This window comes from Streptopelia decaocto (assembly GCF_964273445.1).
Source record: "Streptopelia decaocto genome assembly, chromosome: 6".
In the NCBI taxonomy this organism is placed as follows: domain Eukaryota; kingdom Metazoa; phylum Chordata; class Aves; order Columbiformes; family Columbidae; genus Streptopelia; species Streptopelia decaocto.
In genome coordinates, this window is record NC_138660.1 from 58,134,058 (window position 1) to 58,160,941 (window position 26,884).

General features: G+C 44.2%; 1 protein-coding gene across 2 annotated transcripts; it reads right to left on the minus strand.

Annotated features, from left to right (window-relative positions):
• Window positions 1-206: 206 nt before the first annotated feature.
• On the minus strand, window positions 207-25,894 carry MUC13 (mucin 13, cell surface associated; the record flags this gene model as incomplete). Of its 2 annotated transcripts, XM_082056825.1 has the most annotated exons (20): window positions 207-1,132; window positions 2,305-2,482; window positions 3,276-3,363; window positions 4,028-4,065; window positions 5,656-5,767; window positions 7,377-7,502; window positions 8,807-8,952; window positions 10,661-10,719; window positions 12,296-12,402; window positions 13,327-13,446; window positions 14,766-14,819; window positions 15,900-15,956; window positions 16,373-16,429; window positions 17,894-17,950; window positions 18,349-18,405; window positions 19,192-19,248; window positions 19,662-19,718; window positions 20,505-20,561; window positions 20,977-21,033; window positions 25,837-25,894. In XM_082056825.1, 20 exons carry the CDS (start codon window positions 25,892-25,894, stop codon window positions 1,082-1,084), a joined length of 1,593 nt encoding a protein of 530 aa, XP_081912951.1. In that variant the 3' UTR covers window positions 207-1,081. The 2 variants fall into 2 exon arrangements, with proteins under 2 accessions (XP_081912951.1, XP_081912952.1); XM_082056826.1 differs by lacking the exons at window positions 19,192-19,248; window positions 19,662-19,718.
• Between the last annotated feature and the right edge of the window lie 990 nt (window positions 25,895-26,884).

A 26,884-nucleotide genomic window follows, 5' to 3' on the forward strand; every position in this document is an offset into this window, starting at 1 on the left:
CAATAATGTTTAATAGGAAAAGTTAATCTGAGTATATAAAAACCAAAACACAGTATATAACATAGATTTAAATGATACTTTAAATGAGCTTAGCCTATAAATATATGTACATATTTGTGCATATGTATATTTTATATATATATAAGGAAATGCTAATTCTAGTCAATAGATAACACACACTTAGCAAAATACAGTAAAATGGGGATTCTTTTACAGAGGGATTTATTGAGTGTACGTAAGAAATGAAAAATAAAAAGATGTAAGATGATTCAATCAAAATGTGAAGAGTGCAAGAGAAAAAAAAAAAAAACAACACTAACATTTTCCACAGGAGCTGAGAAGGTAAAATCAACATAATTGTGAAAGATGGAGAACAATAATGTTTGTATGAAGATATTGTTTCTTGCCATTGTCTTGGGAAGGAAGGCTGCATAAAAGGTCAGACAAGTACCATTGTCTCACACAACACATGTCAGCAGAGATCTGAACTGAATGCTTTCAGATAGGAAACACTGAGGGACTGAGGAGGGAGAAAAGACTCTATCTGGTATAGAAAAGAGAAGGAGGTTAGGTTCTCATGAAGAACAGTTTTGATCTCACTTTGATCTGCCCAAAGCCACGCAGGCTGCCTGTAGCTGGAGTGAACACAAATACAGGCAAAGCTCTGGAAGCTGACGTTTTTCAGCATCACACATTCTGCCAGGAGCATCTTCCAGAAGAACTGAAAAGCAGCAGGGTTAAAATCCTGATATCTTGTCTACACATGCTCTTTTGCTGATGTGCTGGCCTCCTAAAAATGTCCAATGTTTTTGAAGTCCATATAGTTATTCTTTTCTGACCTAAGTGATTCTATGATTCTTCTAAAATCCTCTTCTTCTCCCTACCCTTCATTTTTTCCTTATTTCAGGGAAATTGGCCATGATCTCTTCCAAGCAGGGTCTTTAGAAAATCTTCAGAGAATCTGGGGCTGTGGACTTTGTTGTCCCTTCTGCTGAAGTAACTGCATTGGTGAGATGCTGTGAAACTCCTTGGTCTGACCCATTGTCATGGTGGTTGTCCATCCTTCTGCCACTCTGGTCACTTAGTTTCTGCTGTGTATCCGAAAGCCCTCAGGCTCCCGTGATGCTTCATACTACAGAGAATTTGGAGAAGAGAAGAAATAAAGAGTAGCTCTGGGTCAGAAAACTCCTTTCTCAGAATAGTTCAACATATAGCAGACTGCACATGATAGCACTCTCTCTGGGACACACCAGCCCTCATTGGAAAGTTATAAATGTCAAAATCCATGTGAATCTGGCCAATCAACTAACTAAACAGATATTTTTTCTTCTCTTAACTACCAGATTTTTAAAAGAATTTTTGTTTGTTTGTTTTTCAAACATCAGGTTTCTGTGTTGCTTCTATCACTGTTCAGGATTCAATTCTGCAAAACACGTGAGTGTATTACATTTAAACAGTTATTCTTCACTAAACAGGGATAGTCTCTTGCACCACAGAGGTGTTGCTAAAATGTCGTTTAAGGAAGTTTGGAATGGAAAACGTGCTTCTTATTTAGTGGATGCATGCAGAACCCAGCAAATCAATCATATCACAGAGCAGCACTTCTCAGGCCCCTGCTTCATGCACAGCCGCCTTGCAAAGTTCAAGCTAAACCACATTTTTTTCAGCACGGCTAATGACACGCCTCCACTGAACAGGCTCTTCTGGGCTGTATAAATACAAAAGCCGTGCTAGATTTTTCGTGACACTTTACCCCTTTGCAATGCCACAGCAACTGCAGAGGCTTTTGCTGTGAACGAGATGGTGGCAGAGCAGGTGAGAGGACACTGAGCCCTGGGCAGCTCTGCCACGTTAAGCTGAGTGTGAACCTTGCAGGAGGCTGGAACTGGGAAGCGCCACCGCAGCACCTGTTGATGCTACATCTGGCTTAAAAGCAGCGCACATTGTTACAGCCTGGGATGTCTGAATGTGCACCTATGCTGAAGGACGTGTTCAGTCAATGCAGACAAGTGTCCTACAACACAGCAGACCACTGGGCAGCCAAACTGTTGCTTGGACCCTTGCTTTCCACATATCCCTCCTGTTACTCAAGGACCTTTAGAAAGGTCTTCATAAGATGAGTGCTGATCTCTGTATTTGGGATATTTTTTCAGCTGCAGCCATAGTTGTTTGGTTGCCTTAATACCACTTTGGCCTTCTAGATCAAGGGAGGATAGACAGAGCAGAGTTTAGGTTCCAGTGTCTGTCACCCACAATATTAGAGCTTAGGAATGCAGTTCCCGTAGGCCTGTGTGAAATACTTACCAAATCATCAAAATCTCGCATCTCATATGGGTTGTTTGGTTGGTATCCGGGGTTTGTATGGCCAGTAGTGGTGCGGACTCTGGGGAACATCGTGGGCTGTCTGTCTTCAGAGGTATTTGGGTTGGAATAACCTGATCTTAGCAGTGTCTTCTTCTCTGGATCTTGTTTGTGTTTAGCTCTTCAGAGGAAATGAAATAACAAAGGAGGTTTTAAAAGACCTTTTGCTGTCCTTTAGTTATTAAGTCCAACATGCAACAGGTTTTTCTAGCATATCTATTGCAAACCCCTTGTTATCAATGACAGAGTGCAAAGTTTGGCATCTCTTATCATAGATGGGCTAAGCTCTAGGAGAGATAGAGGCGGACTTTGACCTTTTTCAACTAGTTCTTAGAGTGAAGGAGTTTCCTTGGTCACACAAGATGTTTTACAAGCATCTTTTCCTGGGCTCTGCTGAGAGCAAAGACAGAGGACCTGCTTGAGTATTTCTACATTTATAGTGTGGAGACAAGTGAAGAGGTGCCATTGCAACTGGGTATTTGCCACTATACCAGGAATAGCAAGCAGTAAAGAGATGCTTGGCTGGAAATGCCACCTGTATTGAGCTGAAAGGGGCATGCCAGGCCCTGAGCTGAAGTCCTAGCAGGGAAAGATGCAGAGTCTGAATTTGGGCCACACAGTGTTCTAACATCTGCATCCTTCTTCAGGCTGATACAGACGCCATATCAGTACTGACTAGAGCAGGATTAGGATTAATGGTTCAGGCATGAGTTTTGAAAGACTTGGCTGAAGTTTTCATGGTCAGATTCTTAGCAAGAGAATAAATACAGAAGCAAAACCAGATTCTAATGTCTACATTACTTAAATTAACTTAGAATACAACATTTTCAGCCCAATCCTCTCTGAATTTCTGTTTAGTTCTCTAGGAACATGCAACAGTGAGGCTTCTGTTTTATTGTCAGTAATGCTCTTACCTTATTGAAACCACAGTGACTGCTATGGCTAAACACAGGACAACCACTCCAAGCACTGTACCCACTATTATAAGGATGAGTTCACTATCTGGAAAAACAAACAAGGAAACAAAAAACAGCATTTGAAAACTCTCAGCAAAACTGACTCAGAAAAGGGAAAAAATTTTGGAAGACCAGTCTGGTTTGCTTGTCCAGATGATTAAAATTATGGGATAACACAGTCAGGACCATCATCTCTTCACCTGCATAAAATGCTAGATACTATGCAGTGCTTGCTTGCAAGGTAAAGCACAAACAAGAACCAGTGATTGGGTATTAAAGCAGAAACACTTCAAATGAGAGTAATTCACTGACATTTCAATAGAGGGAGTGATTAATTACAGAAGAAACTAATCCACTAGTGGTGCTGAGTTCAGTATTGCATATCTTTAGATGAGGACTAAATGCATTTCTATCAAATAACCTGTGTTTGGCTAAAAACTACTTGGCTTAATGCAGAGATCATTAGAGGAAATACTACCGCCTGTCTGAATATGAGTTCCAATAAGGATTTTTCCTTAAAGGCAATAGTAGAATTTCTCTCTCTCTCTCTTTTTTTTTTTTTTTTTTTTTTTTAATATTTTCCTGATATCAATACAGGACAGTGGCACCCCTAAATGCTCCTGGTTGTTCTTTTTATTATCTCAGCTAGATTAAACATTACTGCGTACTTTTTCACGCTGTAATTAAAAATCAGAAATCCTTGTACTTACTGTTCTCGCATCGCTCTCCAGAGTAGCCCACTGGACAACTACATAAGAGAAAAATGGGGAGAGGAGAGGAGAGGAAAAAGAAAAAAAGAAGAGAAGGGAAGAGGAAAGGGAAGAGGAAAGGGAAGAGGAAAGGGAAGAGGAAAGGGAAGAGGAAAGGGAAGAGGAAAGGGAAGAGGAGAGGAGAGGAGAGGAGAGGAGAGGAGAGGAGAGGAGAGGAGAGGAGAGGAGAGGAGAGGAGAGGAGAGAAGAGAAGAGAAGAGAAGAGAAGAGAAGAGAAGAGAAGAGAAGAGAAGAGAAGAGAAGAGAAGAGAAGAGAAGAGAAGAGAAGAGAAGAGAAGAGAAGAGAAGAGAAGAAAAGAAAGAAAAGAAAAGAAAAGAAAAGAAAAGAAAAGAAAAGAAAAGAAAAGAAAAGAAAAGAAAAGAAAAGAAAAGAAAAGAAAAGAAAAGAAAAGAAAAGAAAAGAAAAGAAAAGAAAAGAAAAGAAAAGAAAAGAAAAGAAAAGAAAAGAAAAGAAAAGAAAAGAAAAGAAAAGAAAAGAAAAGAAAAGAAAAGAAAAGAAAAGAAAAGAAAAGAAAAGAAAAGAGAAAAGAAAAGAAAAAAGAAAAGAAAAGAAAAGAAAAAAGAAAGATAACGTCATTAAGCAGATGATCACAAAACAACAGTGTATATCCACGTTTTACTATCAATTTCTCTGCGAGGTGCATTCATTTTAGGTTTCCTCTTTAATGCTATCTTAGTGTTGAATTGTTTAGTTTCATTGTTAGAGTAAAACAATATGACATTTTCAGAATGATTGGTGAGCTGGGCACTCAAAGTTTCAGGTTGTCAGCCTGAAAAATGTTAAAAGGGCCTAATTCCTCCAAAGACCTAAACCCTATACCTCTGAGCCACTTGGAATTGCTACCCACTGTCTTTATGAAAAGCCTCTATATAAGGTCTGTAATGACTGGCAGCTCTTTATCTTCCTCCCATACTAGTTTCTTATATTTAAAATATATTGACTTTATGGTAACAAGTGTTCAGTGTGTAGCAGCAGTAACTACAAAAAAAAGAGCTAAATTAATGGATATGGGGGGTGAGGTCCCTCTGCTTGGAGAGCAGAGCACAACCAGTCACCTACTCAGCTTTGCCAGCAAACAACAGCACTCTGTTCTGATCCCGAGCCGACAGAAATACCCACAGAGGGAAAATGGAGATGAAATAACAGAGTCCCCACTGATAGCAGTGGAAACTTTCCAGGGATTTGAGGAAAATCTGTCTCTAACACCTGTTGCTCACTAAACACTTCAGCATACCAGTTCCCATGGCTCAGTTACTCAGTTTATGTTTATGTGGGTAACCCACAACATATGAGTGTTTATCCTCTTCACTAATTCACAGATTATCTTAGATCTCCTTGACTTTCCTCTGAGGTATTATGAGAGCACACCAACAACTACCACCAAGCAGTTAAAATGCTATAACTTGTGACACCATGGGAATTTGTCCACCTGCTAACTACCTTGGGCACTTCTATGACTTATGTAGCTGCATCCTGTTCTTCTAGAGCGAGGGTGACCCCATGTTAGACGTTCATCTCCCCTGCCTTTGCCAGAACACAGGAAAGCAAGAAAAAGCTGAGTACTCACGGTACACATTTTTCACCCTTCATTTTGAAGTTAGAAATGCATGTGCAGTTTGGAGCCCCATCTTCTTTTGCACAGTACATGTTTTCTCTTTGAAAACAGTCTTGACTGCAATCTGTATTTTCAGAGGGAAAAAAAGCAGAGTGAAGACAGCCCTCAAAAAATCAACGCTGCAGAAAATCCCCCTGCCCTCTTTTTGTTTATTGCACTGTGAATACACAAAACTTCATTGTGCTTAAAAGCACCAGAATGTCTTTTTTAGGGCCATATCTATGTAGAATAGAAACTGAAATACAAAAGCATGAAATTAGAAGTAAATGGTCTAGTTCAAACCGTCTAGTTCATCAGAATGTAAATCTGGCTAGGCTGCACCTTACGCAGTAAAACCTGCAGTTCGATCTCACAGCAGATAATTCATATTGCAACTGATCTAAAACTGGATCAGATTTAGACAATTAGGGGCCACAAACTTCTACACTGGATCACATCTCACTGGTCTTTATTGTAGCCAGCTTTCATTATTTTATCACGAATGCCTACAATATTTTTTGTTTTTCTTAATATCTCAGACTTTTTTTTGGCTAGTGTGAAAATTTTAGTTTTCATAAGAAGAAAATGAGGTACATCTTATGGCTCTGGAAGAAAGCTAAAAAATATAAACAGAGTACTCATTAAAAGACTCAAAACCAGTGAGCAAATAAAACCTCAACAATAACAGTTCCTAAAAATCACACAAATCATTCTTCCCACAAAAACCTGTCTAAACACAGGTAATGAAATCCTAGAACTGTCAACAAGAGACAGAGCTTTAACAGATTGTTGTAGTGTATCATGAGACTTCCAGTTATGTCAGCATCCCCATGGGTGCATCTATGTAACATGTAGAATTTATTCCCAAAATATATCCTAGAAGAAAAGGCTGTGAATATAGGATTCAATTATGTTCCATCCTTTCCCTATTTAGGTTTCAATTCTATATCAAGAGTTTAACAATGCATTTAAAGAATTGCCCATTCTCTGCTTTCAGTTATAATTTTCTTAGGTTTTAGTAGTTTTTACTACTGGAGCAGAATTATGGATGCGTTTAAAGTTAAATGTGAGAATGTGTTTTTCTATGGCTTTCTCAATAAGACACACATTCCCTGATTTTTAGAGATCAGCACATTTGCGGAGTGCCCTTTTCAAAAAGGGACTGAGACAGGGAAAAAGGTAAAGTAGCAAGGTTCTGTGTTCAGTTTTGGGCCCCTCATCATAAGAAAGACTTTGAGGTACTGGAGAGAGTGCAAAGGAGGGTGATGAAGCTGGTGAGGGATCTGGAGCACGAGTCTGATGAGGAGCAGCTGAGGGAACTGGGGCTGTTCAGCCTGGAGAAAAGGAGGCTGAGGGGAGACCTTACCGCTGTCTACAACTACCTGAAAGGAGGTTGTAGCATGGAGGGTGTTGGTCTCTTCTCCCAAGTAGCAAGTGATAGGACAAGAGTAAATGGTCTCAAGTTGTGCCAGGGGAGATTTAGATTGGATATTAGGAAAAAATTCTTCACAGAAAGGGTTGTCAGGCATTGGAACAGGTTGCCCACGGAAGTGGTGAAGACACCATCCCTGGAGGTGTTTAAAAGGTGTTCAGACAAGGTTCTTGGGGACATGGTTTAGCGCTGAAGTTAGGTTATGGTTGGACTCCATGATCCTGAGTGTCCCTTCCAACCGAAATTATTCTATGATTCTTACTTGAACAAGAAAGAATATCCCATTCTGTTTTCGAGAAGTCATTTTTGCATGTGCATTGTGGAAACTCATAGTCTTCACACACTGTGGTTTCAGGATCACAGTTATAAACTGCACAATAAGATGTTCCTTTAAAAGATAAACAACCAAGAAACAAACCTGAGTACTAATAATCTCATTTCATAGATAGCAGTACACCTGCTCAGTGAATCATAAAACAATTATTTACCAATGCTGAGGGAAAAAACAAAGGAAACAAACCACAACACAAACAAACAATCCACACACCAAACACTTTCTTTTCCCTTGCTCTTTACCAGTTAAGGCATATTTTTCCATCACATCCCCTGAACTTCTGTTTCTCAGCCTCCTCCAACTGCCTCCAAACCTTTCTGCCCCCCAGCCCACAAAGAGGGAAATTCTGCCTATAAATTCATATTCTGGACACTGACTTTCTGACTCACCTTAAAAAAAACAAACAAACAAACAAAACCACCCAGCACTATCCCCTTAGTTTTTTCTACAACTAAACTGTGAGATCCAGATCCTACACAGTTCTATGTAGATATAAATGTTTACGGGCATGCAACTCCTTTCATGAGCAATATCAGTATGCTGTTTGCCCAGCATGTTGCTCTTCAGATCCATATTCGAGTGGTGGGGATGGTTTACAAACCTCTGTGTAGGGATGCGACTACTCTGGTGCTTTGAGAGCTCTCAAGTGTGTTGTTTTTTTTTTTTTAATTTTCCCCTATGATTAGGACTAGCACACAGGAAACATCATGGTTGACGTAGATACAATCACCTTCAGACTAAACTCAGGCTATAAGTCATGAAATGGACTCCTTTAATTATTAGCTATACCTTTTGCGAAAGCTGATTTCAAAATAGGAGCAAAAAGAGAAAAAAAAAATCTACATTTTATTTACAAAATCATTCTCAAAGTATTACACTTTCAGTAATGCAAGACTTTACTGGTTTAGAAAAATAAATTACTTAGCTCAGAGAGGCCTAATTTCAACTACCATGGTTAATTATGGAAGAATAAGTCTAAAGAGAGTTTCATCCTATTTTGCCAGTAAGATACTGGCTTATTCTCAGAAACACAGCATATGTATGTATATATTCAGTCCTGATTTTTCCAGCCAGTTAACACTCAGCAGGTTAAAATCAACAGGCCATTGCTTACTTGGGAATAAGTATTTTCCTTCTCTCCTTTACGTAGGAAGTAAAAAGCCTTAATAAGACAAAAAAGCCCAGCATTGAATGGTTGAGTATTCAAAATTACTTAAGATTGAACTTTCAGCTCCTTAAAATCAACAAGACTGATGTTCTAATGGTCTGTGCTGCACACAGAAATGTTCTAACCTGCTTCAAAGATGGGAACCTTTGTTTCTACTGATTATTTACTTTCACAGTAAGGAATCACATACCTGTGTACCCAACGACAAAGGAAAAATGATCTGTTGCATTCATTACTGCAGAACTAACTGTCTCATTGTTTGCAGTTGTGTTCTTCATAAACAGGTTTATCACTGTTACCTTTATTTTAGTAGAAGCTCTGTTTTCTGTTAGAGGTCTGAAAAATACAGATAGCATCATTTTAAAGCCTCATATAATCCATATGGATAGCAAGCTAGATGCAAAGACAAGATAAGATTTCTGCCTAACCCACCTCTCTCCCCAGCTTCTTTCATCCCACAAGCAGGTATTGATAAATGAGCTCAAGTCTCATTTATCTGAAAATTAGTTCAAGCCTTGCTTAGGAATCCATTAATGGCCATCTTTCTGGTAGATCCAGGTGTAAATAGGTAGCTGGTAAGCAAAGGCTGTTGGATTTAGTGCTGACAACATCCCTCCTTTGTGTGCTGATATTTTTTTTTACTGGGCTAACCTCAAGTTGGCTGCAGCATGGAGGACCTCATCTATTAGACCCTAACTTTCCCATGGTCACATCAGCATGTGGTGTCATCCAGGCATGACATAGAGAACCCATCCTGAACATGGTGAGGATAATTCAGGGTATGTCTGCAATGAATCTGGGAGGATCTCTTTGAAATGTAGAGGTATCTATGCTACATGCATGCTAGCTGGGTTGGGTTCAGTTGGACAGCAATCTTCCTGCGGTGAGGTGCAGAACAGCAGTGACTACCTTGTTCTTCAGCTGAACTTCATGCTTCTGGGATGTGCATGCAAGTATCTCTAAGTGGCAGACTGCTGTAGTTCTTCAAGATGTTACTGTGCCCCATCTATTTGTCACAACCACTCTGCTGGAAGTTACTGCCCTCACATCTCTGCTAGAACAGCAGTCTGCTTCTCTGCTTAACGCATGGGGTTCGCTGAAAGGGTTTACACTGCTGTGTGTGCCAGCATGCCGGCCTTTGCTTAATGTGGGTTAGGGAGCACTCACAGAGAAGCTGGCAGAGCTCTGGGCACAGTAACCTGTAACAGGTGGGGATGGGAAGAGAGGGACATCTCACGATGTCCACCTGCATCAGCAGAGGACCTATGTCCACAGCTACAGTAACCACAGCCCATTTAAATAACATCTTTGCACAGCCTGCCATCAGGAGAGACCAGCAAATGCACAATGAGATGCAGTGGGCTTCCGTAATGGAGGTGTTTCTTAAATTAAACTAGTGAGACTCCAAGTCAGACCTGCTCATAGGAACATCTGCATTAACTGTCACAATTTCAGAGATGTCAGATATCACAGGGACTGCTAGTTATAGCACAGTGCTGTATCCTACATGGTGCTGTAAGTGGGAGATCCACTGTGGAGATGTCTCACACAGCCCACTTCACAGACATACTGGAAATCCATGGGGTAAAAATGGGGCCAGCATCCCAAAAGCTTTAAAAATACAAAAAGAATGCCCTCGTTTAACAGGAGGCATACTGCTGTTGTGATAGGACAAGAAGTGATGGTTTTAAACTAATAGAGGGGAAATTCTGGCTAGAGATAAGAAAGAAATTTTTTACAATGAGGGTGGTGAAACACTGGCCCAGGTTGCCCAGAGAGGTGGTAGATGCCCCATCCCTGGAGACATTCAAGGCCAGGCTGGACGGGGCTCTGAGCAACCTGATCTGGGTGAAAATGTCCCTGCTTATTGCAGGGGGTTGGACTGGATGAGCTTTGAAAGTCCCTTCCAATGCACACTATTCTATGATTCTATGAACTGAACTCATCCCATATCCTTTCTTGAGCTGAGTACTCCATGGGGAACAGATTAAAATGAGGTGTGTGTGAAGCACACAGTGTGCAAAACCCAACCTGGCAAACTTACTGAATTTCCACAATGACCGTCTGTTCATAGCCTGTTAAATTCTCGAAGGCATACTTGAACTGTAAAAAATAAATGAATTTGAGTTAAAGGCAAGCAGAAACATAAACCAAAACTGCACTAAGCATTGAGGCTTCAGCTGTAAATTTTAATCCAGAATATGCCACTGTCAGCACAAATAAAGCAAGCTGATCTGTCACATCCACTGTGCAAAGTATTGCAGAAGAGGAGCAGCAGCATGGTGCCGTGAACAGGGAATACAGGAGCGCAGTGGAGGGATGGAGAGACATGAGTTGAATGAATGTCAGGCAGCGCATTAGGGTTGCCTGGCCAGGTAGCAACAGATACAGCCTTGCAGGCTCATCGCTTAAAAGGGCGTCCCTTCATCACCAACCCATGTCCAAGTAGAGGGAAGAGGGACAAGTGAGCATCCTTACAGATGGCATGTGTCCCTAAGATGCAGTGAAGTGGGACTGTCAGAGGTTGATCCTGTGGGGAGAAGTGCAGCACCAATGAAAGCGCTGGGGGTTTCTCTCCCTCATCCCATGTGAAGCAGGGAACAACTGGTGGAGGTAGCTGCCTCCAACTGCCACACAAGCAGGAGGAACCATGAGAAAAGGATAAAATGTCTTGGTTGACCAAAAAAATAAGCTATCCTTTCTTTGTAATAAAATAAAAATTATTTTCTATGTTATTTTTGCTTTTGCATACTATGACATATATATCCTAATGCTGCAAAATATGCACTTCTGTAGCCATGTCATGAAAAAATGCTGGACAAGTAAATTGAAGAAAATACTTTTTAACATTTTGGAGAAACAATTTTTGGTTACTTTCTGATAAAACATTCATAGGAAGTAATATTATAACATGAATTTGATAACCATTTTTGATGAATTCTGATTAATCTTTGGTGAATATTTTTTAATCAGCTGTCTGGTAGAGTTGCATACCTCTTCTCAACATAAGTAAATCTGTTTCTTTGAACTTCATAGCATAAATGTAACTGTTCATCTTATTTCTCCAGGAAATCCATTACAAGATTTTGCCTCTAATCATAGAATGCTCAAAATGTGTAATGTCCATTTCACTAACGAAATACTAATACTGGTATACTTATGGAAGAGGTTTATTATCTAGGTATTTAGACACAGCTGGACAGCCTTTCTGAAAAGTTTGTGCTGTGTGGAAATGATAGCTTTCTTTTTTTTAAAAAAAAAAAAAAAAGTTATTTTTTATTATACCAATGAGTATTACTGATTCCTCAGCAAACACCGGAGATCAGAATCTAAATGGGCTGGAAAACTTTGCTCAACCCCATGGTTTTTGGAGCAGGAATGGTGAAAGATACAGAGCAATTGATGTGAGAACTTCCCAGAATACAAGTGGCACTTAAATGCAAATATTACTTATTTCAGGTGAATCTCTTCAGCAAGAGCCATGCATGTACTCATCTGAGGGCAAAATTCAAGTTTTTCATGAATAGGTCTAAACTAGTATGAAGCATGCTTTGAAAGAAGTAGATTTCTCAAGTGAAACTCTCCTAGGCTAAACTTCGAAAGCAATGTGTATCCCCTGTCTGCATGAGATTCAAGAAAGCATTAAATATACAGAAAGGGTTGAAAAATTATCACTCACAAACTGTGTTATATTATTTAAAACTTCTTCATACTGCATAAAATTTACAGTTAGAACACTATCATCGTAAGGTCCTTGAAGTGTGATGACTCCTGGGAATATTTTCCCTGGAATAAGAACAGAGAATATGAATTAATTAGAAAGCATGCAAGTAAATCAGGTTTTACCTTAGGGTTCTCAGGCCGTCAGAGATGTGGAAACACAATGCAGAAATCAGTGTTGTTTTTCATGTATTGGAGGAATCAGCAGGGGACAAATGTTTGCTTGGTCAATTCAGCTACAATGAGGAATGTACTCTGGCTAATGGGAAGCAGGCAGGATCCTGGGCTCAACCAAACCGGTCAGACTATGAAACTGAATTATGTTAAACTGTAAGCATGGCTGCAGCTAATAAAATATTTCATCTGAGATATTACAGTATTTGGTGAGAGAATACCTATATTAAGGACATTAAATTTGCAGTCACAGCCACCAAGCAGTTAATGTGGTTCACCATATCTGAGAAAGTGATTCGGTATCTACCTCCTTCTTTAGGCTCATAGTATATTTGAGAATCCTGCCTGCTGGGACTTAAATGAGAAGCTCCATTTGCTCACACACTTGATCATTAGCAGCATCTCAGAGATACACTTTAACAGGATTGTGATGAGTGTTTAGCAACTGGGAAAATCAAGATGGTTGTTCAGAGGTGTTCATGTGTTTGGGCCCCTTTAAATCCTGGCCATTAATATTGATGTCAGGTTTAAACTTGCATTTTTTTTCTTGCTTTTCACTCATTTTAATCTCCAGCACTTCTGACAAAGACCTCACCTTCTTTTCCTCGCACATCAACCTATTTGGCTGTTACTGTTTTGTGAGATAACAATCTAGGTCATTGCATTGGTGGCTGTCTGCAAAGCCAGGCATTATTCAGCAGCCACTTTCCCAGACTGATTATGTTTTCAGTTATAACATGAGAACAAGGGATACAGAAAGAAAAATTCACCTGAGTAGAAGTAATTCAAAATATAGATTGCCCTTCTGCAGCTCACCTCTGTGACAATCATTGTCCCTGTAGTAGAATCCATATTGGCACAGGCAGGTAAAAGTGGTGTTTAAAAGAACACAGGTAGCCAAATTTGTTCCACAAGGGTTTGGTTTGCAGAAATCCCCTGATACAAAGATAAAGATATTGATGTCAGAATTTCTATGAAAGTGCAATAGCCAGTTCTACTATCAGGTATGTTTTATAGATAATAAATACAACTAAAGAGTATGCTGAGGCCATCAAGGACAGCGTGATATGGTGCTTCAAAACCTTTTCCAAACCTCCTTCTACCTCCCCCTTTAGCCTATTCGGTGTCTTACCCTTATTTCCTATAACCTGTTGCTTAGTGTGATTTAACCTGTACGCCTGCTTGTGATACCTCTTCTCCAGCAACCTCTCTCCACTTGATTTGCCTTCTTCCTGCAAATTTCCTCTGTCCAAAAGCCCTGCAGGCTCCACCTATCTACCCTTCTCCCTCAATGCCAAGCTTGCCATTGCTACTCCAAGACCAGGGCAAGGCTCTTGTTTCTGCTCCCACAGCATCTTCAGTGTATTCAGAGAATCCTGCAGCTTATGTCACTGTTCTGAGCCAACCTGGGTCGTCCCCAATTCCAATCTGTTCATACACTTGGAAGAGGAGTAGCACTATAGGAAAACTTCCAGCTAATCCTTCCTTGAAAATCATCCTCTGAGAGATTAGCCTGGAAACATGCACAGCAATAAGAAAGAGAAAACACAAAGATGTGATAGTAAATCCATCAGAAGAAAGAAATTTAGGGAGAAGTAACGTTTTACAGGGTTTGCCTAAAATGGTCTCCATAATACTTTTGTTAAGTAATTATATATTCTGTAAGGATTTTATAATATGTATTTCATATCTATACATAATTTATATGTTTATAAGTAATTAAAAGTTATATTTCAATAGACATTAAATATAGGATGGTAATTACAGTTCTCTTCCAAGTCACTAAATTCTATTTTTCACCCTGCCTGGTTTCTTTCACTTAACTCCATCGGTACCTTCTCATAGATGAGGTAGAGATTTTATGTGTAGTGGGGAAAAATGCACTAACACTCTTTCATCCCCCAAAAAATGGAAAGCAAAACATTTGATGAACTTTCATTTACTAGAGGGCTCATTTCCAGATACTGACTTTCCAGAGGTCCTACTGAAGACAAATTATTTTTCTGGATGAAGAGATCCAAAGCAGAAGACAACAAGGCTTGTTGGAATCTTCCCCAACATTATCCCCTTGCAGCAAAGGCCAGCAGGGAAAGAGGGAAGAGTGGAGAGGCTTCACAGTTCCAGCCTCAGCAACTTTGTCTCTCCTGGGAGACAAATTCATGGAAACCTGAGCAGGAAGGGACTGCATAGCTCTCAGGATGAGTAACCCAAATCTACCCTCCTAAGGGGATGACTGAGGGATTTTTGTTCCTTACCTGTAGTGCCTGCAGTTGTCGTTGTGGGTGTAGTAGCAGTTATGTTATTCTCTCCTGACAAAGTGAAAAGAAGAGAGATAGTAGCACTGCTTAGCATTCTCTGGAGGAAAAGTCTTGGGGAACTCTGTGTGTGCAGAACAAACTCTGAGCAGGTGAGGGGGAAACACACAGACCTGAGCAGCCAAAGCCTAGGACAGCCTTGCCTGGCTTTTGGGCTCTCCAGGCCCTGATGCCTGAGCAGTCTGATGTCTCCATGGTCCCTTCTCCCACCACATCCCAGTGCCTGAGCACATGTCCCACACAGGCAGTGTATTGCCCCAGCTCAGCTGCACTCCTGGCCATGGCCGGCTCAGCCATGGGCACACGTGTGTCTCCGTGCAGGAAAGCTCCCTCTGCCTGCCTGAGGCAGCACCACACACCAGCACTGACTGCTGGAGCAGTTTGAGGGCACCCATCAGTCTGCACCCAGCCAGTACACCCTGTGCTCCCCCACAGTCGCCTTGTCCCCACAGTCATTTAGAGAAGAGCCTGACGCAGCTGCTCTTTTCAGATAGTACACAGGCATAATGGAAAAGTGCGGTGCTCGCAGGAAGGATGTGCTTGTCCATGCCCACCATGCAGGAAGAACTGAGGGGATGAGCAGGCTTCACCTCCTCAGAGTTACCACAACAGCAGCTTGCACCCACCTGCATGGGGTTCCCCAGCACCACAAGGGGCATGGTGGTGCATGGAGGATTCCTAGCAGGGACCACGATATGGTCCCCGGCCCCTGGCACTCAGCCCCATTGTTATGAGCCCCTGATCCCTCCCTGCTCATGCCCAACGAGGCACAGCAACAACTCCCTGCAGGGCCCCGTCACAGGTTTGCCCTGGGCACCACATCTGCCAGGATCCTTTTCCACCCGGGACTGGTGCAGGGGGCAAAGAGCAGCCTTGTCAACATTTCCCCCTCCCTTTTCCCTTGCAGCAAAGGCCAGTAGAGAAAGAATGAAGTGATGACAGGATTCATAGCCATGATCTTGGAAACTTTGCCTCCACTGGGAGACACTATTTCTTGTGGGGACTGCAGAACTCCCAGGATGGGTGACCCCAATCTGCCCTCCTAAAGGGCTGACAGGGATTCTTGCTTCTTACCTGTAGTGTCTGTGGCTGTTGTCATGAATGTGCTAGTATTTACGGTATCATTCTCTTCTGATGAAGGGAAAATGAGAACTGTTAGCACTGCTTAGCATTACGTGGAGAAAAAGTCTTGGGGAACCCTATGTGAGTGCAGGACAACCTCTAAGCAGGTGGGGGGGGACCCACATAGGGTTGAACAGCCAAAGTCCAGGGCAGCCTTGCCCTCTCTTTGGGCTCTCCCTGGAGTGGCCTCTTCAAGTCTTTTCCAAACCCTTTCCCCTGGCAGAAAAGGTCAGCAGGGAAAGAGGGAAGAGTGGAGAGGAATCACAGCCTTGATCTGGGAAACGTTTTCTCCCTGGGGAGGTGAACTTGGGGTTACCCAGGCAGGAAAGCACATCCCTGCTGCCTATGGGGACTATAGAGCTCCCAGGATGAGAGACATCAATCTATGATCCTAAGGGGTTGACTAAGGGATTTTTGCTCCTTACCTGTAGTGTCTGTGGTTGGTGTTAATGTTGTGGCAGAATCTGTTTCAGATGTTGATTCTGAGGCAGGGAAAAAAAAGAGCAATGTTAGCACTGCTCAGTACTGTGTGGAGGAAAAGTCTTGGGGAGCCCTATGTGTGTGTAGGACAACCTCTGTGCAAGTAAGGGGGTACCTGCTGGGGCTGAGCAGCCAAAGCCCAGGGCAATGTTTTCTCTCCGAGGAGATGAACTTGGGGTTAGTCAGGCAGGAGAGTACATCCCTGCTGTCTGTGTGGACTATAGAGCTCCCAATATGAGTGACACCAATCTATCCTCCTAAGGGGTCGACTAAGGGACTTTTGCGCCTTAGCTGTAGCGTTTGTGTCTGTTGTCGTGGGTGTGGTGGCATTCTCTTCTGATGAAGGGAAGAGAGTTGTTAGCACAGCTTAGCATTGTAGGAGGAAAAGGCTTGGGGAACCCTCTGTGTGCAGGACAACCTCTGAGCAATAAGGGGAGACCTGCTGGGGCTGAGCAGCCAAACCCAGGGCAGACTTGCCTGGCCTTTGGGCTCTCCAGGTCCTGGTGCCTGGGCAGTCTGATGTCTCCATGGTCCCTTCTCCCGCACATCCCAGGACCTGAGCATGTATCCCACACAGGCAGTGTATTGCCCCAGCTCAGCTGCACTCCTGGCCTGGCCATGGCTGGCTCAGCCATGGGCACACGTGTGTGTCCCTGCAGTTTCCTCACCTGCCCAGGGCAGCACCACACACCAGCACTGGATGTCAGAGCAGGTCAAGGACACCATCAGACTGCACCCAGACTGCATCCTGCAATTCCCCCACAATGCCATTCTACCCATGATCATTTTGGGGAAAGTGTGAGTCAGCTGCTCGTTCCAGACGGTGGGTAGACATGATGGGAAGGTGCAGTGCTGGCAGGATGGATGTGCTTGTCCGTGCCCATGATGGAACAAGAGCTCAAGGACTGGGCAGGATTTCCCTCCTCAGTGTTACACCTGCAGGAGCTTGGACCCACCTGCATTGGGTTCCCCAACACCACAGTGGGACAGGTGGCTTGGCAGGGCATGGAAGATTCCTGGCAGAGACCACTCTATGGTGCCAGGTCACAGCTTCTAGCACTCAGTCCAATTGGTCTGAGCCTCAGATCCCTCCCTGCTCATGCCCCAACAAGCCATAAGAACAACTCCCTGCTGGTCATGGGTTTGCCCTGTGCACCTCAGCTGCCATGATCCTCTTGCACCCGGGACTGGTGTGGGAGGCAAAGGCATCAAGCAGGAAAAGAGCAGCCTCTTTAAATCTTCCTTAATCCTTTGTCCTGGCTGTAAGGGGCAGCAGGGAAAGAGGGAAGAGTGGAGAGGACTCACACCCTCGAGCAGGGCACCAGTTTCTCCCCTGGGAGATGAAATCAGGGAAATCCAGCCAGTAGAGCACATCCCTGTTTCCCTGTTTGTGGAGACAGTAGAGCTCCCAGGATGGGTGACCCAAATCTACCCTCCTAAGGGGCTGAGGGATTTTTGCTCCTTACCTTGAGTGTCTGTGCTTTTCGTTGTATTTGAAGTATCACTGAGGTGATCATGACCATCTGATGAATGGAAAAGAAGAGATGTGGGAGGACTGCTTAGGAGGAAAAGTCTTGAGGAACTCGGGGTGGGTAGGAAAATGTCTGAGTAGGTGATGGGGGAACTTGCAGAGCTGAGGAGCCAAGCAAGGGGCAGCCTTTCCCAGCCTTTTGGCTCTCCCCGCAGCAACCACTTCAAATCTTCCCTGAGCCTTTTCCTTGGCTGCAAAGGTCAGCAGGGAAAGAGAGGAGAATGGAAAGGACCCACAGTCTTGATCTGGGCATCCTTTTCCTGACTGGGGAGATGAACTGGGAAAACCCTATTAGGAGACCACATCCCTGCTTGTGGGGAAGGCGGAGCTCCCAGGATGGGTAACCCAAATCTGTCCTAAATGACTGACAGAGGGATTTTTGCTCCTTACCTGGAGTGTCTGTGGTTGTCGTCAAATTTGGGGTAGGACTTGTGTCAGAGCTTGAGCCTGAAGAAGAGAAGAGATTTGGTACCACCAGCTAGCACTGTGTGGAGGAAAAGTCTTGGGGAACCCTATTTGTGTGCAGGACAAACTCTGAGCAGGTAAGGGGGGACCTACTGGGGCTGAGCAACCAAAGCCCATGGCAGCCTTGCCCAGCCTTTGGGGTCTCCTGATACCTGGCCAGTCTGATGTCTCCATGATCCCTTCTCCTCCATATCCCAGTGCCTGAGCACGTGCCCCACACAAGCAGTGTATTGCCCCAGCTCAACTGCACTCCCTGGCCACAGTCAGCTCAACCATGAGCACATGTTTGTGTCCCTGCAGGAAAGTTCCCTCCACCTGCCCAAGGCAGCACCACACACTCAGCACAGCTTCAGAGCAGGCTGAGGGCAACCATCATCCCATGAAAATGCTACCCATGGTGGCCTGCTTGGCAACACTGTTTTGGGAAATCTGAGGTAGTAATTGTTCCTGCATGGCAAGGATGTGGGAAACATATGTGGGTCTTGAGGTCTGTTCAAGGAGGACAAGGCACCAAGCATGAGGAGGCAGAGTTGCCAAAATCAACGCCAACACTTTTCCCCCACAGCAAGGGGCAGGGGGGTCAGAGAAGAAAGACAGAGAGGGAGTCGCAGACTTGATCTGGGGCTCTACGACTCCACCAGGAGAGGAACTTCGGGAAACCTGGGCAGGGGAGCATGTCTGTGCCTGTGGGAGCTGCAGAGCTCCCTGAAACTGAGTTATTCCAGAATGTCCTTGTAAATGGCTGTCTGAGGGCTTTTTACTCCTTACCTGGTGTCTCTATGGTTGTTGGGGAAGACAGGTCAGAATCTGCTTCAGATGTTGATTCTGAGGAAAGGAAAATGAGACATGTGGTATCACTGTTTATCTTTGTGTGGAGGAAAAGTCTTGGGAAACTCTGCGTGCAGGACAAACACTGAGCAGGTAAGTGGGAAACCGGCATGGGGCTGAGCACCCAAAGCCCAGGGCAGCCTTGAACAGCCTTTGGGGTCTCCATGGAGCAGCCTCTTCAAGTATTTCTCAGCCCTTTCCCCTGGCAGCAAAGGTCAGCAGGGAATTAGGGAGAGTGGAGAGGATTCACAGCCTTGATCTGGGCAACTTTTTCTCCTTGGGGAGGCGAACTTGGGGTTACCCAGGCAGGAAAGTACATTCCTGCTGCCTGTAGGGATGGTAGATCTCACATGATGAGGGAGACCAATCCAGGATACTGAGGGTCTGACTGAGAGATTTTTGCTCCTTACCTGTATTCTCTGTGGTTGTTGTCAAATTTGTGGCAGGACTTGTGTCAGAGCTTGAGCCTGAAGAAGAGAAGAGATTTGGTACCACCAGCTAGCACTGTGTGGAGGAAAAGTCTTGGGGAACCCTATTTGTGTGCAGGACAAACTCTGAGCAGGTAAGGGGGGACCTACTGGGGCTGAGCAACCAAAGCCCATGGCAGCCTTGCCCAGCCTTTGGGGTCTCCTGATACCTGGCCAGTCTGATGTCTCCATGATCCCTTCTCCTCCATATCCCAGTGCCTGAGCACGTGCCCCACACAAGCAGTGTATTGCCCCAGCTCAGCTGCACTCCCTGGCCACAGTCGGCTCAGCCATGAGCACATGTTTGTGTCCCTGCAGGAAAGTTCCCTCCACCTGCCCAAGGCAGCACCACACACTCAGCACAGCTTCAGAGCAGGCTGAGGGCAACCATCATCCCATGAAAATGCTACCCATGATGGCCTGCTTGGCAACACTGTTTTGGGAAATCTGAGGTAGTAATTGTTCCTGCATGGCAAGGATGTGGGAAACATATGTGGGTCTTGAGGTCTGTTGAAGGAGGACAAGGCACCAAGCATGAGGAGGCAGAGTTGCCAAAATCAACGCCAACACTTTTCCCCCACAGCAAGGGGCAGGGGGGTCAGAGAAGAAAGACAGAGAGGGAGTCGCAGACTTGATCTGGGGCTCTACGACTCCACCAGGAGAGGAACTTGGGGAAACCTGGTCAGGGGAGCATGTCTGTGCCTGTGGGAGCTACAGAGCTCCCTGAAACTGAGTTATTCCAGAATGTCCTTGTAAGTGGCTGTCTGAGGGCTTTTTACTCCTTACCTGGTGTCTCTGTGGTTGTTGGAGAAGATGGGTCAGAATCTGTTCCAGATGTTGATTCTGAGGAAGGGAAAATGAGACATGTGGTATCACTGTTTATCTTTGTGTGGAGGAAAAGTCTTGGGAAACTCTGCGTGCAGGACAAACTCTGAGCAGGTAAGTGGGAAACCGGCATGGGGCTGAGCACCCAAAGCCCAGGGCAGCCTTGAACAGCCTTTGGGGTCTCCATGGAGCAGCCTCTTCAAGTATTTCTCAGCCCTTTCCCCTGGCAGCAAAGGTCAGCAGGGAATGAGGGAAGAGTGGAGAGGATTCACAGCCTTGATCTGGGCAACTTTTTTCTCCTTGGGGAGGCGAACTTGGGGTTACCCAGGCAGGAAAGTACATTCCTGCTGCCTGTAGGGACTGTAGATCTCCCATGATGAGGGACACCAATCTATGATACTGAGGGTCTGACTGAGAGATTTTTGCTCCTTACCTGTATTCTCTGTGGCTGTTGTCGAATTTGTGGCAGCACTTGTGTCAGAGTTTGAGCCTGAAGAAGAGAAGAGATTTGTTTTGCTCTGGGCACCTCATCTGCCATAACCCTCTTGTACCTGGGACTGGTGCAGGTGGCAAAGAGCAGCCTCATCAAAGTTTCCCCAGCCCTTTTCCCTCGCAGGAAAGGCCAGCAGGGAAAGAGTGAAATGATGACAGGATTCATAGCCATGATCCGGGCAACTTTGTCTCCAATGGGAGATGAACCCAGGGAAACCTGGGTCAAGGAGCACATCCCTACTTCTTGTGGGGACTGCAGAGCTCCCAGGATGGGTGACCCCAATCTGTCCTCCTAAAGTGTCTGTGTCTGTTGTTGTGGGTGTGGTGGCATTCTCTCCTGATGAAGAGAAGAGAGCTGTTAGCACTGCTTAGCATAGTGCGGAGGAAAAGTCTTGGGGAACCCTATTTGTGTGCAGGACAAACTCTGAGCAGGTAAGGGGCTGAGCAGCCAAAGCCCAGGGTAGCCCTGCCTGGCCTTTGGGGTCTCCAGGTGCTGACACCTGGGCAGTCTGATGTCTCCATGGTCCCTTCTCCCACCACATCCCAGTGCCTGAGCACATGCGCCACACAGGCAGTGTGTTGCCCCAGCTCAGCTGCACTCCCTGGCCGCGGCCGGCTCAGCCATGGGCACACGTGTGTCTCCCTGCAGGAAAGTTCCCTCCGCCTGCCCAAGGCAGCACCACAAACCCAGCACTGACTGCTGGAGTAGAGTCAGAGACATCTCATCTCTAGTGCTCATACTTCAGCTTTAGAGCCAGCAGAGCTCTGGCCTGACCTAGTGCCAGTATTGCCCGCTTCCCTTGTCATGTCAATTTGCTTTTCTCAGCCCTTTAAACAAGCAGTGTTTTTATCATAATTCATCTTCATTTGTTGCACCTATATTAAATAGATTTACATGACACTGCACTCCACAGTTAACATGTTCACAGTGACCCTTCATATTATGCTCTATAGCTCAGTTAAATCTACAAAAATTCAATCACTGCAAGGTATACATACATAGATACTTTTCAACTTTGGAAGGTGCTCTCAGGAGAAGCATCATTAAACTCTCTATATGAACTCTTTCAGAGCAGCAGTGGAAGAATGGCTGCCTCTGCTAACACCTTCAATTATGCTGTAATAAATTCAAGTGAACAATAAAAGCAGATTATTTTATTCAAAGAATGCATATACTGCCAAATTATCAGTGGTATCAAGACCCTTTCTGCCAAGACTACACCTCTATCTGGTTATGACAGTACACTTTTTTTTTTGTCATTCTTTTTCTTCCTCGTTATACATTTTTTTTCTGAATAAAGATAAACCTGGCTGACACCAGGCAATAGTTGAAGAAAATTTTCCCCTTATTTTGGTTTCAGCATTATCTGTTACTGTGTTCAGTCTTCTGAATTATTTTATCTATTTATTTTTAAGATGTTTATTTAATATTGAAATGGTGTTTTTCTTAACTCTTGGCATATGGAATGTTTGAGGTTTCTTTTTATCTACAAGTAAGGAGATTAAATAATACACCAGCCTTGCTGTTAAACATGTGATACTGACAAATGGCCAGTTGGGATCATATGATCTAACTTTAATCTGAATTAGTTAATATATGAGTTAGGAATAAACATATTTAGTCAGAGTTAATGCCACTACAATCATAATGCAATCTAAATCATTAACAGCATGCAGCTGCAAGGGTAATATATTTGTGGCTAAAATCCTTGGCACTAACACACTCTTAAAGCTGGTATATTAAAAAAAAAATTGCAAATCTCAACAAACATTTGAAAAATAGACCCACTTTTTAAGGCTTTGAAAATCCAGAGTGAGGCAAATGTTACAAACTTTGTTCTTCTGATCAATAAAGAAAAGGTATATCAAAAAGATAACTCCTGAAGTAATACATTGGTCTCCTCTAGGTGAAGAGGAGATATGAGCAATTGTGCCAGTCCTCTGCCAAGGTTTCTGCCTCCACTGGTTACCGAGTCCTATAGGCAGCATTATTTGTTCCCATCAATGTAAAGAAATGTGCCTTTTTCCTATAACCCTGATAATGTGAATCTATGTTGGCCAGAGGCCATGGTTTTGGAGTATTAGCATTATAGAACCATTTAGGTTGAAAAGGACCTTTAAGATCATTTTGTCCAACTGTAAAACTAACAATGCCAAGTCTACCACTAAGCCACGTCTCTAAGTACCACATTCATGTCTTTTAAGTACCCCCATGGATGGCAACTCAACCACTTCCCTGCGCAGCCTGGTCCAATCATTGGCAATCTTTTTGGTGTTTTTCCTAATATTCAACCTAAACCTCCCCTGACACAATTGAGGCCATTTCCTCTCCTCCTATCATTTGCTACTTGAGAAAAGAGACCGACCAACACTTCGCTACAATTTCCTTTCAGGTAGTTGTAGAGGGAGACAAGGTTTCCCCTCAGCCTCCTCCAGGCTAAACAGCCTCAGTTTCCTCAGCCTCTCCTCATCAGACTTGTGGTCCAGACCCCTCACCGGCTTCATTGCTCTTCTCTGAACTCTCTCCAGCACCTCAATGTCTTTCTTGTAGTGAGGGGCCCAAAACTGAACACAGGATTCGAGGTGCAGCCTCACCGGTGTTGAGTATAGGGGGACAATCATTGCCCTGGTCCTGCTGGATACGCTAGTTCCGATAGAGGTTTAGACTGCCTTGTCAAAATGGATATTGGGCCAGTATCCTCTTAGAGAGCTAGTCCTTAGCCTACAACAACTGTTAGCCTTGCAGAGGCTCTGGCTGCCATTGTCCCGGAGTACCCTTTGGACCCAAGAAGAATCACATCTGTAGTGATAACAGAGCACACGAGCTGTGATTGAACCTTGCTGATAGGCTGGTGAGAGGTAACCTGAGCCTAGGTGGCCATTTTACAGCTCACTCTGCCTAGACCCAACCTCTGTGTAAGGAAACAGGATGCATTAATAGACTTAGGCGTTTACTACGGAGATAGAGAAATGGACGGCATTATAAGCAAGGTTATGGAATAACAGAGACATCTGGCTGCTGAGCAGGGCAGGGCCTGTGCCAGTACTAATCAAATGGACACATCCTGCGAAGCTTTTACAATGTTTGCTTAGAATGAAAAAGGTTTCTGGGAAGGACCATCCAGATGTAAGTCTGTTCCAAGTAAGTGAAAGACTCACATTGCTTTCAGTATCTCTTGGGTCACGTTTTTTCATATCTTGTTGTTAACTGCAAGACTCCAAACAGAAAACCAACCAACTGACAATCTTGAAGACTCCTATGCTTATAATTTATAGCTAAAAATTGGTCTGTAGCACATTGTAGTTGTAGCCAGAAATGCATATGTTCACTTGCAGCAGTCAACAGAGACCCACAACCAGTGGAAAGCTTAATAACATCAGTGAAGTTCTTAATCATAGAATGTCCTGAGTTGGAAGGGACCCACAAGGATCATCGAGTCCAACTCCTGTCCCTGCATATGCCAACCCCACAGTACACACCATAAGTCTGAGGGTGTTGTCCATTCTCTTCTTGAACACTGTCAGGCTTGGGGCTGTGACACCTCCCTGAGGAGCCTGTTCTACCACCCTCTGGGTGAAGAACCTTTTCCTAATGTCCAACCTAAACCTCCCCTGGCACATCTTCCTGCCATTCCCTCAGGTTCTGTCACTGGTCAACAGAGAGAAAGAGTTCGGTGCCTGCCCTTCCTCTGTCCCTTGTAAGGAAGCTGTAACCGCCATGAGGTCTCCCCTCAATCTCCTCCAGGCTGAACAAACCAAGTGACTTTAGACGCTCCTCATACAGCTTCCCCTCCAAACCCTTCACCAACCTCGTTCCTCTTCTGGACACTCTCTAGTAGCTTTATAACCTTATTTATCCTATGGCGTCCAAAACTGCACACAGGGCTTCAGGTGAGGCCACACCAGTGCAGAGCAGAGCGGGACAATCACCTCCCTGCCCGGCTGGCAATGCTGTGCTGGATGCGCCTAGGACACGGTTGGTCTCTTGGCTGCCAGGGCACACTATTGGCTCATTTTGAACTTGCCATGAACCAGAATTTGGCTCATATCTCTGTAACTTTATATTCATACTCGCTGAGACTCCAAGTCCTCTCACTGCTTCAAGTCACCATGAAACTCTTCATATAGTTGCCTTAACTCTACTTCTGCTAATGCCTTCACTCCCTTGTATCTGTCACTGAATATCAGGGACAGGCAAGTTTGGGCAGAGGTTCTGGCCCACAACTACCCAGTTCGTCACAATGCCAGAAAAAACAGTAAGCGGCTTAAGGAATGACACCTGCCCTTCTGTTTTGAATAGACCACAGTGCAACCCTCTGCCACCGAGATTGGTGGTGAAGTTCCCATTAATCAATTTCAACGGGAGGGAACAAATTCTCTGTGAGCCAGCTCAGGCGGTACTGCTTTCCAGACCGGTTATTTAAGGAGCCTCTGGCCGGAAGGCCAGCGGCTGCGCTCCTTTCCCTGGGTACTGGGGTGGAACAGTCGCACCTTTTGTGATGACTGTAACAGAGCTTGAATTACCTGGATTTAGCATGCAGGTCCTGAAAACTGCTCTTGGAATAGGCTACCTTAGGTTAATCATAAGCACCAGTGCTTTTGCATTGTTCTGTGAACAAGGAAAACCGTTGTCTTGCAGCGACATTTTTCATCATTGATTAATCAAAATCTAGACGTGCTGAATTGTGTATTGCCACTGACCTTCAGCCTTTCAGCAGCTGCTGAAAGTACTAAGCAATCCATTCACTGTCACAGAATAGCTGCCCTGATAAATCCCAAACCAGAAGATAGTGTTTCTTACCTTTCGAAAGGCTCAACACCAGGGCGAGCAACACAGCAAGGAATACACAGCGTCTCATTGCCGCTTCTGTTGCTGCTGCCACTTGCTGCTAAACGTAAGAGAAACTGCTTTTCTCTTCTGTCGTCAGCTCATTTAAGGTCCCAGCTACAGGTGGAGAGTTCAGCCCCGAGATGACGTCATGGTGGCAGGTGGCAAATGGTAGATCCAAGCTATGCTTTTCTTCCTCCTCAGGATGGGAGGAGATTTCTGGACCTGCAGTGTTCTTCCTTTAAGTCATAAATGCTTGAGACCTGTTGACACAAGGAAGTTACTGCTAAATAAGTTGATGTGGGAACTGACAGCACACCAGCTTTCCCTTGGCAGCTCTCCATACAGACACCCTCAGTGCAAATTCAATGGAGGGTGCTGTGTAATCTGTTCTTAAAGTGGAAAAAGCCATCTCATTCCAAGGTATGCTAATTATGTACTTGGAGTAGAGTACCTGAAACACACATACTCACTTCCTTCGCAATAAATTACCAGTACAGACCCTAATTATTCTTTCCTTATAAGCAAAATTTTATGCCCAAACACTTATTAATCAACAGGGTAAAAAGCAACAGGCAACACCTGCATCTTTCACATCAAAGAAACAGGACTGACCTTGGCCCTTCTGGCACCGATTATGGCTAGTTTGTTTGCAGCTATCTTATGTGTGTTATGGGCTCCCTAAAGCCACATGGCAAGAGAAGGAGGAGCGGGCAGGACAGCTGGCAGGTGTTTGACTTTATCTGGGTGGCAATCCTCTTTCCTTGAGAGGGAGCGTGTTTATGCCGAGAAGACATTTGGAAGCAGGGATGGTCAGGCTCAGGCAGGGAGCCTACAGCAGATCTAGAAATGGGAAGTAGCCCAGAAGACCATAGAGCAGATAATATACCTGTGACACAGGGAAAATAGGTGGGAGACAGAGACTTTTTAACATTGTATCCCAGGAAGCCTCTGAAAATTGCTAGATAGAGACCAGGATGGGGAAAAAAGTCTCTGTGGGTAGGGTCTGGTTTTCCCAAAC